Source organism: Zeus faber, assembly GCF_960531495.2.
Source record: "Zeus faber genome assembly, chromosome: 18".
In the NCBI taxonomy this organism is placed as follows: domain Eukaryota; kingdom Metazoa; phylum Chordata; class Actinopteri; order Zeiformes; family Zeidae; genus Zeus; species Zeus faber.
The window spans coordinates 10,668,460-10,686,937 of NC_137210.1; the positions used below are offsets into that span (position 1 = coordinate 10,668,460).

General features: G+C 45.0%; 1 protein-coding gene across 2 annotated transcripts in view; it reads left to right on the forward strand.

Annotated features, from left to right (window-relative positions):
* Positions 1-18,478, forward strand: part of caska (calcium/calmodulin-dependent serine protein kinase a) — a 110,178-nt gene that overhangs the window by 78,019 nt on the left and 13,681 nt on the right. For both annotated transcript variants that reach the window (XM_080019675.1, XM_080019676.1), the window contains exons 7-13: positions 3,644-3,819; positions 3,986-4,108; positions 4,235-4,318; positions 4,432-4,531; positions 5,775-5,896; positions 14,878-14,955; positions 17,611-17,658. In XM_080019675.1, the coding sequence (XP_079875801.1) occupies positions 3,644-3,819; positions 3,986-4,108; positions 4,235-4,318; positions 4,432-4,531; positions 5,775-5,896; positions 14,878-14,955; positions 17,611-17,658 (731 nt within the window). The remainder of the gene's footprint in view (positions 1-3,643; positions 3,820-3,985; positions 4,109-4,234; positions 4,319-4,431; positions 4,532-5,774; positions 5,897-14,877; positions 14,956-17,610; positions 17,659-18,478) is intronic.

Here is an 18,478-nt window from a genome sequence, read left to right on the forward strand (position 1 = left end):
AATTGGAGATCGGATAATGATAACTCCTGACATTCAGATTGTTCAATGTCTCGCCATCCATGGGCCAATTGTTGCTCTGGTTGTAACCATTTAATTCTAAATTGAAGATGGTTTGCTAGATAGTAGTATCTAAAGTTTGGGTCTGCTAGGCCTCCACAGTCTTTGTTTTTCTGTAGTGTTGCTAGTTTAATTCTTGGTTTCTTGTATTTCCAATAAAATTTGTTGACTATTGAGTCGAGAGTATTAAACTAATGTACTGTTGGTTGCACTGGAAAATACATTGTTTATTTTTGGAAGTATATTCATTTTCACTGCTGCCATCCTGCATCCTACCAATTAGTGAGATGGGTAGGTTGTTCCATTGAATGAGGTCTTCTTCAATGGATTTGAGCAATGGAGTGAAGTTAAGGGTAAACAAATCTGATAGACTGGGGGAGATATCAATACCAAGGTATCTAATATTGCCCGTTGTGATGGTTAAGTGAAGTTTCTGGGTTGTAGCATTACAGTCCGCCCCAATGAGTGGTAAGACTGTGGTTTTAGTCCAATTTATTAAATAGTCTAAGATAGCTGAGAATTTAGATATAAGATTGAACGCCTCCGGTAGGGATGATATTGGGTTCCGTATGTACAGTAGGATATCGTCTGCATACAAACTGATTTTGTGAACAGAGTTTCTTGTATGCCTACAATATTACTGTTTTGACGGATAGCCACTGCGAGGGGTTCAATAAAGATGGCGAATAGTAAAGGGGAGAGCGGACATCCTTGTCTTGTGCCACGTTGTAGAGTGAAACGCTGTGAAGTGTAACCATTGGTGATGACAGAAGCAGATGGAGAGTTGTAGAGGATTCTGATCCATTGAATGAGGGACTCTCCAAAGCCAAATTTGTTGAGGATTGAAAAGAGATATGTCCAATTCACTCTATCAAATGCTTTTTCGGCATCCAAAGAGGCAATGATGCTATTTAAGTTGTTCCTTTTAGATATGCTCGTCAGACTAAATAACCGACGCATATTGCTGGATTAGTGTCTGCCTTTGACAAAGCCTGTTGGATCTGGGTGAATAATAAATGGGATTACTTTTTCAATTCTGTTGGTTAGTGTTTTACTTATAATCTTAAGGTCGCAATTAATAAGGCTTATGGGTCTGTAACTAGAGGTTAGGGTTGGGTCCTTTTTGGGTTTCAGCAAAACCGAGATAAGAGCAGTGTGCGGAGGCATGGTTGAGGTTGACTTGACCTCTGTAACCATTCTGATAATTAATGGGGAGATAAGTGGCCAGAAGTGTTTATAAAATTTCACTGGGTAACCATCTGATCCAGGTGACTTATTGTTGGGCATAGAGAGAGCGCTTTCCTGAGCTCTTCAAGAGTAAGTGGTTGATCTAAGGTGGTAGCCTGTTCTGTCGAAAGTTTAGGAAGGTCGATATCATCAAGGAATGAGTGAATGTTTGATATATTCGATTCATTATCTGAGTGATATAGGTTCTTATAAAAGTCTCCTAAATATGTTATTGATGTCTTGCAGAGAGTATGTTATTGTACCCTGTGAATCTTTGATGGCTGTAATAAGTGATTTTTCTTTATCATGTTTCAATTGATTGGCAAGAAATTTACCTGATTTGTCATTGAAATTTAAAATAATTTGCTCTTGTCCGTGTCATAAGGAATTGTGTCTTTTGATGGATGATAGTTTCAAGTTGAGATGTAATTGTCCTGATCTCATTTCGGATTTGCTCGGAAGATGAGTGGGCTTGTTGGAAATGCAACTCCTTTAGTCGCTGTTCGAGTTTATTTTGGCATTCTTGTCCTTTCTTTTTCTTGTGAGTGGAGAATGAAATATTACTTCCTCTTAGAACTACCTTAGCTGTTTCCCAAAGTAAGGATGGTGATATTTCTGGGGAGTCATTCAGTTCAATGAAGGAAGTCCATTCTCTTGAAAAGAAATGATTAAATTCTTACCCTGTCAAAAGTGAGGTCTTAAACCGCCACCTGCCGGGAGGGTTCCTGTTTGTTTCGTTTATCAGGTTGAAAGTAATCGGCCCGTGATCGGAAATTACAATAGGGTGGATTTCTGGATTAGTGATTTTGGACAGTGAAGAGTTACTTGTTAAGCAGTAATCCATTTCCATATCCACCATTCTTATTATTTATTTGGGGTTTCACGATTTGATTTGACTTTCCATTTTAAGGTAACAATTTGATTTTCGATTTAAACATATATTTTTTTCAGCACTGACAGCTATGCCATTGTTAGAATATCGAGTCTTGATTTGTAAAGAAAAACACTTTTATTTGAATATTAAAAATTTTAAATAATAACAAAACAAGATAATATTCAAACAACACACCTAAACAGTTAAGAGCTTTAACAAAACTAGACTTAGAGTAATAAACAATAATTACTTATTTCACTACTTTTAAGTTACTCATCAAAGTAAGCGCAGAAAAACAGATGGTTTTTTTTGCTAGAGGGGAACGCTGGTAATAAAAGGCAAATTACTACTTCAGTTACGATCAGAGAGATCTTTTCTTCAAACAAAGCAAATAAAAACTCTAGATGTATTTAATTTACTACGTTTTCTGCTGCTGCACTGCTGCAGGCCGCTCCTGAAAAATATCTAGCCCGTGTTCTCTTGGTCTGGCGGCAAATGCCCGGCGGCCCGGCACAGTCCGCCAGCCGGTGGTTGGGAACATCTGCACAAGAAGACATTCCGTCGGTGATGGTGGGTTTATTTCCCACTTTCATTTGCACATCTGTGGAATTACTGGACATTCTGGTCAAAGGCACACTCTCACTTGTACACACAGTGAAACACCGGAGGAGAGGGAGACGCCCGGTGCACTCGTGTGTCTCTGCCGACGCGGACTTCGCACACCATTACCGGGAATGTTTCTCTCTAATTCCCGGTAGTAATTTCTAATATTCAAATAAAAGTGTTTTTCTTTATAAATCAAGACTAGAGTCTAGTCTAACAATGGCATAGCTGTCAGTGCTGGAAAAAAAACCATGTTAAAATGGAAAATCGAATCGTGACCTTTAAATTGAAAGTCAACCTGCTTGGGATTTTGAAGTTCAAAATCAAAACGCTCATTTGGATTGATTTTCGATTTCAAATCGGAATTGTAACACCCCGTTTCATGGGCAGACCGGTCCACCTGAATAGACCAAAAAATGTACATATAACTAAATCAGTGGTATTCATACTGTGGGGCGCACCTCACTGGAATTGCACGGGGGGCTTGAAATGATGATTGGGGGCTTGAAATGACTAATTTAATTTCATTAAATGTTTATTTAAAGTTTGTAAATTGAATACTTTATTGTTCATATTTAAATGTATTCTCATTATTAGTATTATTATAGCATTATTTATTAATTGTGCATTTTTCTGCCCCTGTGTGAGTAGCAAATAGCCACAAATTAATGTGACTGCTCCACCTGGTTTACTATAACCTTTGTTAGTTTCCATACGACATTTTTCATTTGTACTTTTTGGAAAGGAGGGCGTCAAATCCTTAAAATGTTAGAGATGGGGGCTGGGCAAAAAAAAGTTTAAATCATCCATTCCGTATGCTCCCTTCTACTCACCTGTGTTTTTTTTTTTTGTTTTTTTTTGTTTCATTCGTACTTTCTCCAGGTCGGGTGGGCACCCCGCACTTCATGGCCCCAGAGGTTGTGAAGCGGGAGCCCTATGGGAAGCCTGTGGACGTGTGGGGCTGCGGAGTCATCCTCTTCATCCTCCTCTCTGGCTGCCTGCCCTTCTACGGCACCAAGGAGCGCCTGTTTGAGGCCATCTGCAGGGGCAAATACAAGGTGAGCCACCTCGCTGCTCTCCAGTGGCTGAGGGCTGGAGAAGGTGCTTTCAGGCTCGTTTAACTGTTCAAGGGTCTTCACCCGAGAGTGTGTGTGTGTGTGTGTGTGCATGTGCGTGTGCACGCGCGTGTGTGTGTGTGTGTGTGTGTCTGGTTCGTGCGCACAGATGAATCCCCGGCAGTGGAGCCACATCTCGGAGAGTGCCAAGGACCTGGTGCGGCGCATGCTGATGCTGGATCCTGCTGAGAGGATCACCGTCTACGAGGCCCTCAACCACCCCTGGCTCAAGGTATGCTGTCCTGCACAGTAGGAATTACTTTTCTGTCCTAACTGGAAAGCCGCGGTACCCACAGCACGTTTCAGCTCACAAAGTGTACGGATAATATGTGATTGGCATCTGGTTGACGCTTTCCAGGAGAGGGATCGCTACGCCTACAAGATCCACCTGCCTGAGACCGTGGAACAGCTGAGGAAGTTCAACAGCAGGAGAAAGCTCAAGGTTTGACACTCACACACTGCAGATCAACATGCTTCCATTCACACATTTGCATCAGTTCCCATCTTATCAAGTGGGTTGGGCTTAAGCACTTTTTGCTTGTCGTGCTGCAACAGGGGGCAGTGCTGGCTGCAGTCTCCAGTCACAAGTTTAACTCCTTCTACGGAGACCCCCCAGAGGAGCTCCACGACTTCTCAGATGACCCCACTTCCTCAGGTATTTGCAGAACAGAGACATGTACATACCTACATTGAGGCACGCTGCAGAGGTTTTGCACTTCCTCATCTTTGACTCTCCTCTTCTACTGAACTCTCACTCCAATGACTATCAGGGCAAAGAAATGCACACACAAACCGCAGTGATGCAGACCACTGGGCCAGTTTCCTGTAAAATGAGAAAAACAATGTCAAACAATGGAGATGTTTGCAAATGTGTACATAGATGTGTGAACGTGGAAATAGATTTCAGAATGTGTAAAAAAAAAATTAAAAAAAGTGAAAATGTACCGCATATGTCAAGAGATCTTTAAAGATAGTTGTACAATTTTTGGGTAGGTCCTCCTTAGTTTGACCCACAGAGCAAAGCTGTTGTTCTGATGGGTCGTAAAGCACAGCGAGGACCTAAAATGTCAGACCAGCTCCATTCCCCGAGACCCAGATCATGTTGTACAGCATGGGAGCTCAATAACGTTTCTGTCAAAGGGAGCGATCCAGCTCCATTATGTCCCTGCTCTGGACTCCATGTTTACACTCCAGAATGTCTCAGGACAAAGTCTGTGCAAACAGTGCACAGTGTGAAACCCGTAAAACCCTTTTAGTGAAACAGCCAACGGAGTTGACAAATTACTGTTGCTATTAAAACTAACTGGTCGGACTGGCGTGAATTCACTTATGTTTTGCACACAAAGTAGAAATCAGATTCTCTCAGCCTGCAGGATGCCAATCCTTTTTTTTTTTTTATTTTATTATTATTATTATTATTTTTTTTTTCTCCTCATCTGTTTGCGTTACTGCCTCCCACCTGCTAGGACTCCTAGCGGCAGAACGTAGGTACCCCTTGGTTTTCTCGTGTGCTGTGATGCATGTTTCACTTTCCTCTGTCCTGCATCTTGACCGTGAAGCCCATTCAGTTCCTCGCTACGTCATCTTTCCATCCATTCATCCTACCTTTGCCTCTTATGTTCACTCCACTCCCAGGGAAAAGTAAAATGGTCATTCTGAAATGAAAACAATTGTCCCACCTGCAATCGAGCTGTTTTTGCACACTTAGTGGAAACACAAAAAAACCTTGAGGGGAGTTATTGGATGGCGGTCTGACGTGTGTGCATGTGTGTGTGTGTGGGTGTGCGTGTGTGTGTGTGTGTGTGTGTGTGTGTGTGTGTGTGTGTGTGTGTGTGTGTGTGTGTGTGTGTGTGTGTGTGTGTGTGTGTGTGTGTGTGTGTGTGTGTGTGTGTGTGCAGGGGCTGTGTCTCAGGTTTTAGACAGTTTGGAGGAGATCCATGCTCTGACAGACTGCAGTGAGAAGGATCTGGACTTCCTCCACAGCGTATTCCAGGACCAGCACCTTCACACACTCCTCGATGTAAGTATTCAGCTGTGCTTTGGCATGACTTGCAGTCGGTTATTTTCAGATTTTTATTTAAATACCCCATATTCCCACAAGGCTGTATGGCGTGCGTCATGACGGCCTAAATAGTCTCCTGGCAGCCATCTTGCCTGCGTCTGAGTTGCAATTCTGCAGCAAGATCAAAGTTGACGGGTCACGCAGTTTCACACCAGTATCCATATTCTGCACCAGCAGCCCTGTCATCTGCAGCCTACAGGGTATCAGATTAGGAGAAGTGGGGGTGATGGTATCAACTCAGATCATCTTTCTCTTTTCCTGTTTTGCTTTTTGCCTTCGGTGCCTCCTTGTTTTTGGTGGGCCTCCTTTCATAATTATGCTAGAATCCCGCCAATAACAACATTTAACCATTTTCTTGGGATTGAGTTTTCAAACACTGTCACTGTCTTTTGCAAACCGTTCCACCTGAATAGACCAGAACACGTACATTTTGATCGCAGCTATCTGGCACTACCCCTCTCTTATTCAAAAATCATATATATTTTCAAATCAAATCTGGATAACCATAGTGTGAGTGACTAAATGACTAAATAATTTCACTATTTTTGGGGAGGATTGTCTCGACACCATTGCATGAGGGAAACTCTGGTCGCAGCTGCAGTACGTGTGTGTGTGTAGCTGCTTCAGTGTGTTGTGGCCGCACTTCAGCGGGGCCGGGCCTTGGGGGGTGGGGTGTGGGAAGGTGTCGATAAAGTGTGTTACTGAGAAAGGGAGGGTAGGAGTTGTCCTGCTCACTAAGGAGCTGAATAGGTCGAGGCTGGCAGTAGAGGAAGCTCTAATATCGCACACTCAGTGTAGCTCCATATGGTTCTTTATTCACCAACATTTCGACAGGTTTGTCTTCATCAGATCAGGAAACTCTGCCAAATCCGAGCCTGCAGCCGTACATTATCATGGGAGCCCGGGGCTGCAGATGTCCTTTCAGCCTCTGGTCTACAACCCGTCCCCACCCTGGGATGGAGCAACGGCGTACCAGAGAGAGACAGAGAGAGAGATAGCCCAGCCCAGCCCAACCCCAGGCCGTGTAGGAACAATGGCGTCCATTGTCAGGCCTTTAGCTGCATTCACAAGTTGCACAGCCTCCATCCACCGCTTCCACACACATTAGAGGAGCCGGAGAGCGAGCTGAGACGAAGAGGATGGAGCCCACTGACTTGCTTGGATAATCCTGGATGTCTGGTGTGTGCGCTGCCAGGTTCCCCCTGACAAACTGCGGGCGGTCTCCGGGGTGAGCGCTGGGGTTTTTTTTTTTTTTTGTTTGTTTTTTTTTTTGCTGTTTTTCTTCTCCGTAGCATTAGAGGGAGGAGTGTTTTGTCAAGATGCCGCAAGCTAATGCAAAGGCACCCAGGCATTCCCCTGCTTGAGTTTTTCACCGTTTGACAAGTATAATGAGGTTCTTTAGTGGAGCGAGATCGTTTTTGTTTTTGGTGTTGTTTTTTCTTTTTGCCTGAGCACGCTTGTTTCTTAAGCTCCTTAAGGCTTCCCAGTTAGCGGAGGCGGTGCAATAAGGAGCCCTCGAGGAAAATGCTGCTTAATTTCCATGGCAGACTTCATCGAGCTTGAAACTTTGACTTTATTGATTTGTTAGGGAAATATAAATTGTGCAAAATGTGTTTGCATGTATGATGTTCTAGAATCTGCATGTGCATTATCGTTCCCATGACCCTTCTCCTTGTGATATCTTTGTTCACTAGTGGGGTATCCACAAGCTTGTTTTCAGCTTTCTCTCCCTGTCTTATAAACAGCTGTTTGTTTGGGCTCCCCCACTCTCCCACTGGCATTTATATTGGCATCCATCCAACCGCGTGTCGGTAAAAGAGAAAAACACGCAGAGATGCATACACACAAATTCATCTGCATATACACATACATGCATATTCCAGCTACCTTGTTTTTCCCCACTCCTCCCCAGTGTTTTGCGTTCATTACAAATGAACAAAGAGTCACTGTAGTTTACCAGGCATGTTATTATTCCCCAGCCAATGCTTTGAAACCCACTCTGTTGCACCGGCGCCGTCTCCCAACTCACACCTGCTAAGATTCATTTGGAGATCGCAGCAGCTTCTTGTGTATGCTCCTTCAGATAATTGAAATAAACTCAGATGTGCTCATGGTAAAAATAAAGAGAAAGAGAAGGATTGCAGAATACGTTTGTGCGACCATACACTTTGAAATTTGGCCATATTGTTGTATGATTCCTTATTTGTCCCACTGACCTTATTTAGTTATTTCAGCGATTATTGGTGCAGTGTTATTCTATTTCATTCTTTACTGACTGCCAGAGGCAGTGTTTGACGCTGGATTTATTCACCTCGTGCATGCGCAGTCTGGAATGTTATATCAACAAAGTCACAAGTGACCCCCGGTGCCCAGGTGCTGCCCCTACATAATCACATGGGACCCTGGGCTCTGTTCCTTCAGATCTTCTCGCATAGCAGGAAGAAAGGCATGCCGAAAAAAAAAGAAACATTTCCTTGTTCGGTGAGGAGCTTACGGTCTAAACGTAGGAAAAAACAGCTTCGCACAATCACGTAGTGTGGGCACTCGTCAGTGATCCTTCGTCCCCCAGAGGCTAAACCCTACTGTTTGACTGCAAGAACGGTTGTGGAAACAAGCAACACCACAGGGAACCCGCTCCAGTTATCCTACACATCACGTCACATAGGGGGAACACAACAGTGGATCGGAGAACTGAGCCAAGGAGGCTACGCTACAGGTAGGTAAACTGGCAGCCAGCACAGTGCTCGAGTCTGTTGTAGCTTGTGTGTAGTTGCTCACGTGAGCGGTTCCACTTGAGGGGCCTAAACTGGCAAGGAAAATTTGTTTTAACGGCTCTGCCAGTGTTATTGTTTTGCCTCCGCTGATATGCCCTTTTTTCTTTACGTTAGCTCTGATAGCATCAGGTGGCCTCACAAACAAATAGCTCGGAGTGTCAGTTTGGGATGCCCCTACTTTTTATTTACGAGCACTTTGCTGTCCTCTGCGTTAACTCCAATAGTATCTGGTAGCCCCACCGGATAACATCAGCCAGCTAAACGATAGCAAAAAAAAAGATCTATGAACAATCACACTTGGTCCAGGTGCATGGCTCCTCTGCTGGCCACAGACAGATATTATCTCTGTCCCAGGGCAGAGGTGTTTGGGGGTGGAGCACTTGAGGCAGGGCTTGACTGACGGCGCCTGCATGAACTGTTCCTTCATGCCACTGAACCTGAAGGTCTCTCGACTGGCTCAGATCGAGGGTCCTCCACTCGACTCCCAGGACAGAGAGGGTGCTGGTACAGGGCCACACAGGCACTCACCAACAGAAGTATCAGGGACTCCACCAAGGAAGAGGGCCAGGAAGGTGTCTACCTGGGTCTACAAGGGTCTACCAGGTGTCTACCTTCGCCGCCAGCGAGGGTCCACTGCTGTCTCTGGCAACCTGTTTGGCGAGGGGGAGGAGGAATGCTCAATCCCCACCCTTGCATCGAATCCAGGCTCTGACCTCTCAGTGGCGGGTTCGGAGAGTGATCGGGGGGCCATTTGCATGGCATGAGCACGTCTATGGCTGGACGAAGCCCCAGTTGTATCCGCCTCCACCAGTGTGTTCTTCAGGCATTCCCTTCAGGCGGCCACTTGTAGTGTTCCCCCATCTCCAGACTACATTGGGGAGCTACAAAGGTGTTGGCAGACCCCAGGTCCCTTTCCCACCAGGCTAGTGGTAGAAGGGCCTTGGCAGATATGCAGGATGCCAGCACCAATGGACTGGATGACATGCCAGCGGATGAGCCATAGCCTTGCTGATTGTCTCCCCTGACAAGACATTGAGGCCTAACGCCCGTTGCCTTCAGGCTGGATGTCACATCACAGATGACCTTATCATCAGGTCATATAACACAGCGAGATTACTGCAGGCCTTTGCGTTCATGTCGAGGGAGCTTGGCCGGCTCATGTCTGCACTAACCCTGGCTCGCCGGGGCCGGCAGGTTTGGCTTAATATGCGCCCCATCTTGGGGGTGCCCAGTCCAAGACATGTCACTTTTGCTCGCCCATATGGCCTGTTTAGGTGGTCAACACAGAGAATAGCTCCATTACACCAAGCCAGAGGGTAACTTTCAAAGGCATCCTCCTGGACTCTCAGGCGATGACGGTCACACCTTCTCGACAGTGGGTTGAGGCCATACTCCTCCTCAAACTTCGGAGGGACACCTCACTATCTTTTGGTCTCTACTCTCTACGCCCCTTCCAGATCTTGCTGAATAGCCTTCAGCTTAGATACCAGGCGGCACGGGGCCAGAAGGATGAAGGTGATGGGAGACTGCCTCTCACCCTTGCAGCCATGGAGGAGAAGGGCCTATCTGTCAGCAGGCGTCATCTTGGGCTCCATCCCTTTTCGTCAGGAGATGGTCACCATGGACGTGTCAAGGTCGGGCTGGGGAGCTGTCTGGCAGCACAGGACTGTGGGAGGTGTGTGGGACAGCCCTCAGAAGTCAGAGCACATAAATATTCTTGAGCTACAGTCAGTGTTTTGGGATCCCAAATGCTTCCTTCCATGTCTGGAGGGCAGGCATGTCTTAGTCAGGACAGACAATGCTTCTACAGTGTTCCAGAAAAATCACCAGGGCGGTACAAGATCTGAAAACTCCCTTCGGGTCTCACAGCAGCTCCTGACTTGGGCCCCTCCCTCGCCATTTGAGCCTCAGGGCAATGCACTTCCCGGAAGCACAGAACAAGGCAGCAGATATCCTGTCGCATCAGAAACCTGGTGGTGAATTGTGACTCCATCCAGAGGTGGTGGAGGAGATATGGCATGGATACGGCAAGGCGGAGATGGACCTTTTTGCCCTTTTTGAGTCCCCAACCCACTGCCCCTGTTGGTTTTCCTTGATGGAGAGGACCAACCCGCTAGGCCAGGATCCTCTATACCTTCCCACTGACCCCTCTTATCTTGGCAACGTTACACAAAGTGTGTCAGGGCAGCCATCACTCCATGGCTGCCCTGTGCTCCGATACTTCAGTCTCCTCGAAGGGCAGGCCTGGCGCTAACCCTAACCCTAACCCTAGCTGCAGCTGTGGGTTTGACCTCTGAGGGGCCGGAACCACTGCTGAACGCTTGTGATCAGGCTGTAGTCTAGGGCTGAACGATTTGGGAAAATAATCTAATTGCGAATTTTTTCTGTAGACCAATATTGAGATTTCGATCTAGTATGCGATTTTTTTTTTAAGTTCCTTATCTTCTGTATTATTCACTAAACCTAAGCAATTAATCATTATATACACCGCGTTCCAAATTATTATGCAAATTATATTTTTTTCTGATTTTCCTAAATAGTCGATGCAAATGAAAGTCAGTATAATTTAAGTCATCAACCGTTAGGGTATAATTCGAATGTTATTGAACTAACCTCCCAATGATAACAGTATTTTTTTCAAAAATAAAAAACTCAAAATGCACTGTTCCAAATTATTATGCACAACAGAGTTTCAAAACATTTTAAAGGTTGTAAAGAACTGAAAATGGTCATTTGTTGAATTTGCAGCGATAGGAGGTCATGTTTACTGAAATCAAAAGCTATTTCAATCAAAAACATCTTAACAGGTCAAGTTACATGTTAACATAGGACCCCTTCTTTGATATCACCTTCACAATTCTTGCCTCCATTGTACCTCTGAGTTTTTGGAGTTTCTGCTTGAATTTCATTGCAGGATGTCAGAGCAGCCTCCCAGAGCTGCTGTTTTGATGCCTCCCACCTTTGATGCCTTTGACTGCCTCCCACCCTCACAGATCTTTTGCTTGAGGATGCTCCAAAGGTTCTCAATAGGGTTGAGGTCAGGGGAGGATGGGGGCCACACCATGAGTTTCTCTCCTTTTATGCCCATGAGATGGTGCATTGTCATGCATGAAGATGATTTTGCTACATAAGGCACGGTTCTTCTTTTTGTACCATGGAAGAAAGTGGTCAGTCAGAAGCTCTATATACTTTGCCGAGGTCATTTTCACACCTTCAGGGACCTAAAGGGGCCTACCAGCTCTCTCCCCATGATTCTGGCCCAAGACATGACTCCGCCACCTCCTTGACGTCGCAGCCTTGTTGGGACATGGTGGCCATCCACCAACCATCCACTACTCCATCAATCTGGACCACCCAGGGTTGCATGGCACTCATCAGTAAACAAGACTGTTGTTGTTGAAAATGAGTCTTCATGTATTTCTGGGCCACTGCAACCGTTTCTGCTTGTGAGCACTGCTTAGGGGGGGCCCAATAGTAGGTTTATGCACAACTGCAAGCCTCTGGAGGATCCTACACCTTGAGGTTCGCGGGACTCCAGAGGCACCAGCAGCTTCAAATACCTGTTTGCTGCTTTGTAACGGCATTTTAGCAGCTGCTCTCTTAATCCCATTAATTTGTCCGGCAGAAACCTTCCTCATTATGCCTTCATCTGCACCAACCCGTCTGTGCTCTGAATCAGACACAAATCTCTTTGCGACACGATGATCACGCTTAAGTTTTTGTGAAATATCTAATGTTTTGGCATTGCACTATTTGAGGCTTTTCCCAGCAGAGAGATTATTTTTCTTTCCCATATTGCTTGAAACCTGTGGCCTGCTTAATAATGTGGAACGTCCATCTCAAGTAGTTTTCCTTGAATTGGGCTCACCTGGCAAACGAATTATCACAGGTGTCTGAGATTGAGTTCAGTGATCCAAAGATCCCTGAGACACAATACCATCCATGAGTTTAATTGTAAAACAAAAAAATAAATGTTTAGGACACTTAAATCCAACTTGCATAATAATTTGGAACGTGGTGTAATATGACCAACACAAAAATGGATACAGACAACATATAATTTGCTCTTTCCTGTAGGCCAAGCTTACGTGTTATGATGAAATGAAATGAATTGATCTGAATAACATATTTATATTGAACTATTGAATTGTAAAAAGAAAAACCTTCAATCACAGTAGAATACCTACTGATTTAACTTCAAGCCTTGTAATTGTTTGAATCTGAAAATTAACATTTGGAAAATATGCCGTGTTTAAGCAGAAATGTATTTTTTTATAAAAATGTTGCGTGCATACATCCACGTGTGCTCAGGGACAGCTCTATGCTCATCAAATTAAAAAATAAGGTTAAAAAAATACAAAGATACACAGTGTTCTGGAAGAGGCTCTACAGGTGTTCCTAGCTCTGCCAGGTGCACACAACATGGTGCACAGCGCACCATGGCCTGGACCAGCGCACCGGGACTCTATGAGGGGCAGCGCTATAGGCAGGGCGCTGGGAGAAAGTGTCCCCAGTACGCATGGTTTCATACCATACGCACTTATTTGGTTCCATTAGGAGATGTAAAATAAAATAAAAACGCACTGTTCTGGCACGCAGTAGTGGGCACCCCATCGCTGGCGCACGCATCACTGGCACACGCATTTTCGGTACCGTCGGAGAGGAAGGCGAGGAATAGAGCCCATAGGAATAGAGCCCCGGGACCCATGTGATCATATAGGGGCAGCACCTCGGCACCAGGGGTCACACGTGACTTTGTTGATATAAAATTCTCGACTGCGCATGAGCAAGGTGGATAAATCCAGTGTGAAACACTTGCTCTTGGGGTCTAAAGAATTCATAGAACCGTAGTTACATATGTAACTCTCTTAACCCTAATGTTGTTGTGCGAGGTGATGAATTACTTAGTCCGCTGTGTCTTCAACAGAAGGTTACCCGTCTGTCTATGCTACATTAACGACGCAGGTTACGATTTTATTTTTTATTCCATTGAATTCCAATCTTTTGTCGCTCCAGTTTACATTGCGTGACCTTGTATGACACGCACTTGACGACAGCAACACGAGCACCGAATGGTTGCTATATAATCCGAAATGAAGGGAAATAAGTAATTGGCTTCTGACTGCATTGCATGAAAAATCTATTCCATTGCAATCTCTTTAAATTCCAGTCCATCTATATCTATCTAGTCGTGTTTGGAGAGTAAAAGGTTGGAGTCAAAGCCCTATTTCAATCATTTCAATATTAACTACCCAAAAGTCAGTCGCTATCAAAATCTGCGCTTGAAATTTTTACAAAAAATGACCATATTCAGAGCAGATGTATATATTTTAAAACAAAAATGCATTTAATTTCCGCTGGGACTTTAAATTCAGATTGAATGTTGAAGGTCAGAACCTTATTGCAATTCAGTACCACATTGCAGGAGGTTTGAATCACCAGATACCATTATTTTCTTTCCTATATATATAATTCCTTATAACGTCAATGTCAGATTGGGGGGAAAGAACCTGAATTGGTCTGTTCAGAGCGGCAGTGCAAACATAACGTTCTTGTACATCTCATTGTACAAATCTTTCCTTAGCAGCAAAACGTAAACACATTAATACTTATTACAAGTAACATTCCTTCATTTTAATACGGCTGTGTGAAATGAATGGGGGTTTTTTTCGGTTTTGTTTTCTTTCGGATAACACTGCGTTCTGTGTCTAGTGCACAGCTGCTGCCACTGTTTAGACTCTGCCCATAACTGTTTTCTCTGCTAAGCAAACACACAAATTACTTTATACTTACACACACACACACATTCACTCTGACCAGCCCCATGCCGTCCTCCATCGCTGCACTTTATTAGTCAGCTGCTTTGTAAACAGAGCGGCTGAACTGTGTATGTTAGTCAACGCTCCAGTCTATTCGCCACAGAAGAGTTCCATTAACACGTCCCCTGTGTTGACACTTCTCCGCTCAGATAAAGAAATAAGAGGACGACAAAATGGATGGAGCCTGCTGCATTCAAAGTCAAACCGCTGAGAATGAAGATGGAGAATAGATTATTAACTTCACCTCAGAGTGATTCTGAAGCGTCCCTTACTCATTCCATTTAGCGCCGTTATCTGTTCCATTGATTGATTGATTGAATAAACAAGGCATTCTATCTTTTTTCAGCTCTATGACAAGATCAACACCAAGTCCTCCTCCCAAATCAGAAACCCCCCCAGCGATGCCGTGCAGAGAGCCAAAGAGGTGAGCACACACACACACACACTCTCTCTAAGTGAGATTAATTAAATTAAAATTGAATTAATTGCAATGAATTAGATTAATTTATGTGCTATATAAAATTACTTACAATTTTAAATAAGAGATAATAATGTAATTAAAATATTTAAAAAATAATCCAAATATGTATTTTTTATATATTTTAATATATATTGAAAAATATATATTTTATAAAACTATTATAAAATCAAAGTAACAAGAGCATGCTTTGCTTATGGCGCTAGAGCATTAATTTGGTGCTCTGTTCTCTCTCTGTTCTTATCTCCCTCTATCTCCTAAATATACACACATCGGGGAACCGCAGCTTTATCAGCATAGACACACCATCATGTTGTTTTTGTCCTTGTGTCATGTCAGTGATAAGTGTGTGAGATTAAAGATGATGATGATAAAGATGATGATGATGATGATGACGATGATTGCTGCAGCATCATTGACAGTTTTACAGCTTGCTGAACAGCTTTACATCTCCTTAAGTCTTTTGTCACTGCACAGACTCTATTAACACCCCCCTACGCACACACTCACACCTTTTATTTCGGAGCTTCGTTCACTAAAACGCTAAAATCTTCACTGCTGCAGCCGTCTAACTGCGTCTCTTTCTCTCACCCGGCTGTGTTTATACAGCAGTTTATGTTGGCCATGTGTTGACTTTTTTTTTTTATGGAAACACTGCTTTCCATGAAAATCCTGATCTGATATTGTTCATTTTGTAAGGTAATTTGGTTTGGTCTGATAGAACTTTAAATTGAGTTATCTTGGCAAAAAGGTGCAGTTGTCTTGGAAAAGACTCTGGTGATTAAAACCCATTTCATTTTCCAGCGTTGACCGTAGAAGAGTAAATTTGAGATGTGTGGGCTTGGCAGTTTTCCGAGGACTCGGCGGTGTGAGGTTGGGCTGGTTCCAGCTGGTTTTGCAGTCTGCGCGACTCTCTGTGATCTCTACAGACCGGCCTTCCCAGGGCACTGCTGGGAACGTTGAGCCAAGTTTCTTTTTCGTTCTCTTTTTTTTTTTTTCTTTTTTTAAACAACAGCCAAGCCGAGTCAGACCCAGGCAGGAGAGTGAATTGTTCCACTATTTATATTCAATCACTCAGTATTCTGTAGCTGCCCCCCCGCCTCAAACGTGGATGACCTCTTGAGCTTTGTACCGTGTGTGACTCACCACGTCCGTCGGTAGAGCAGCTCAATCCTCAGCTCGCCGTCGCGGCCATTTAAGGAGAGCACAACGACGAAGAGGGATCCCTGGCTCGTATCCTCCCCTCTCGTTAGGACATCTGACCAGATCTCACAGCAGCGCTCGCAAACAACCGCGGCGTGTGTGTTGCGGCCCGGTCATTGTGCTTTCCTCTCTTAAATAGGGCCGCGTGGTGGTGTCCAAATCCAGAGCTGTGCCGCTATTAACCCCTGCACCTCGACATGGCGTCGCGTGCTCCTTTCACGGGAGCTGGAGCTGTTTGAGGGAGGCGGGAATATTGTGGCGTGCATGTGTGCATACTTGTTGCCTGTTTGCACTCGCCTCAGTGCCGGCGCGCGGTCGTAACAAAACCAGGGCTGCCAGCGTAACTTGTTTGCATTGTACGCTTTGTCGAAGCGGCAATTAAAAAGTCTGAGTAGGGCTGGCGTCTCCAATCCCAGCGGTATTAACACTGGGAGAGCCATTGAGAGGAGACGGGGCTCTGTTTAATGTGGCCCGCCTCAAAGAGACCTGGCTAATTAACACAGCGCAGCCCTGGCACGCCGTGTCCGAGGAGCCAGCGTCTGGCTCACATTTTCCTACTTTAAGAAAGTCTGGATGGATCAAGAGTGGAGTAGATGGAACCGCAGCAGATGTGACGCTGTCTGTGGGGGCATTTGGGGAGCGAGGCAGCGTTTTTAGTTCCAACCACAGACGCTGTTGTCTTTTCTTGTTTTGTTCTTTTTTGTTTTTCTTTCTAGTCTTTGGGAAAACGAGCTGTGCTTTTGTGACACTTGAGAGCAAGAAACATGCCTCTGATGTTTCTTTCTATCTTCAGTCTAGGGCAGATTTGGTACTGTTCCGCTGCAAGCGAGTGCTCCTCCTCCACCAAATCCGGATCAAGCCTGTAGGGACTTCTTTCCTCTTTCCTCCTGGCCTCCTCCACTTTGCTTCTCGCTTCTGATCCTCACCAGCCTAAACTCATCACTCTGCGAATCGCAGTGGACTCAGGGTTTTCTGAGTAACGAGGCCTTCCCGTTCTAACCTTGCACTAACATTTCCTACATGACGCTCCCACTGATCATTTTTCTCCTCGCTTGAGTTTGGTTTCCGTGGTGGGTAAAACCTCAAATTCCTTCTCTAAAGATTGCAGTCGCCTTCCCTCGCAGATAGATGCGTATTAACCTCTTCTCGCTGTTTGGTAACTCACATCTCTTTAGCGACTTAACAAGCACATTTCCTCCAAGGGATTCATGAAGTGCCACCTAATCACTCTTTGCTGGTCGCAATTGGGAGCGCGGCCAGGGTTTTACATCACTTCCCGGTCGTGACCTCTGTCATCGTTGACCGTTTTTTATTTGACGGTATATCTCCCCTGAGTTCTCCAATAACTCACGTGGACCAACCTGCGTAACTCCTCTCCCTGTGTCTTCCTCCGCTAAGAGCTCCTCCCAAGACGAAGCAAGTGCTGCTTTGAAACACCTGGAATATGTAAGCCCCAAAGAAGCCCTTTCACACCATGACTTACCTTTTCCACCACACCAATAGAGGCCAGAGACAAATCTAGCTGTTTTTCTTAGGTTTCGGAAGCAGTTTGGTATGAGAGCTTGTGGGTGGGTGGTGGCGATGGGGGACATTACCATTAACGCCCACACAATTTCCACTGCTGTTACTTCCGTTCCTCTGTGTTAAGGCATGTTATTTAGCAGTTTTAACAGGCATCCAGCAACATGAATAACATTTCTGTCGAGGTCCAAATGTGCATTTTTATTAGGTTTTCCTTTGCGGTTGAGATGTTTTTCCTCCATCGCTGTGGATATGCCGGTCGGTGCTGAAAGGTGGATGTGATTAAGTAATCCCCCCCAACCTCCCCTGACACAGACTGCACGTGCATCTGATTGATGGGCATTGTTGAAGTACAGGAATATTAGAGAGTATGTGAGAACACCGTTCTACATCCGTACACACACACACACACTCATTCACCCCGACAAGGCCTCACGGCACACAAGGCCACATTCAACAGCCAGCTGCAACATAACTGGAGCTGAATCGGGTCATGTCAAAAGGGCAGCAGGGAGGTATGGAGGCTTGATCAAATTCCTTGACTGGCTCAGTGACCTTCTGAGTTGACGCTAATTGGCCGAGGTGAAAGTAGGAGGCGGTGTTGGGGGTTAAAGTTTGAGAGGGCCTGCAGGGGTTGTCATTGAGCCATTGAGTTGTGTGATTTTCCATATTCCCTCTAGTCTGTGGCGGGTAGGTCTATTTGAGTCTGTGCGTCTGGGGAGCGTCATAAAGGAAGGTCCGCTGC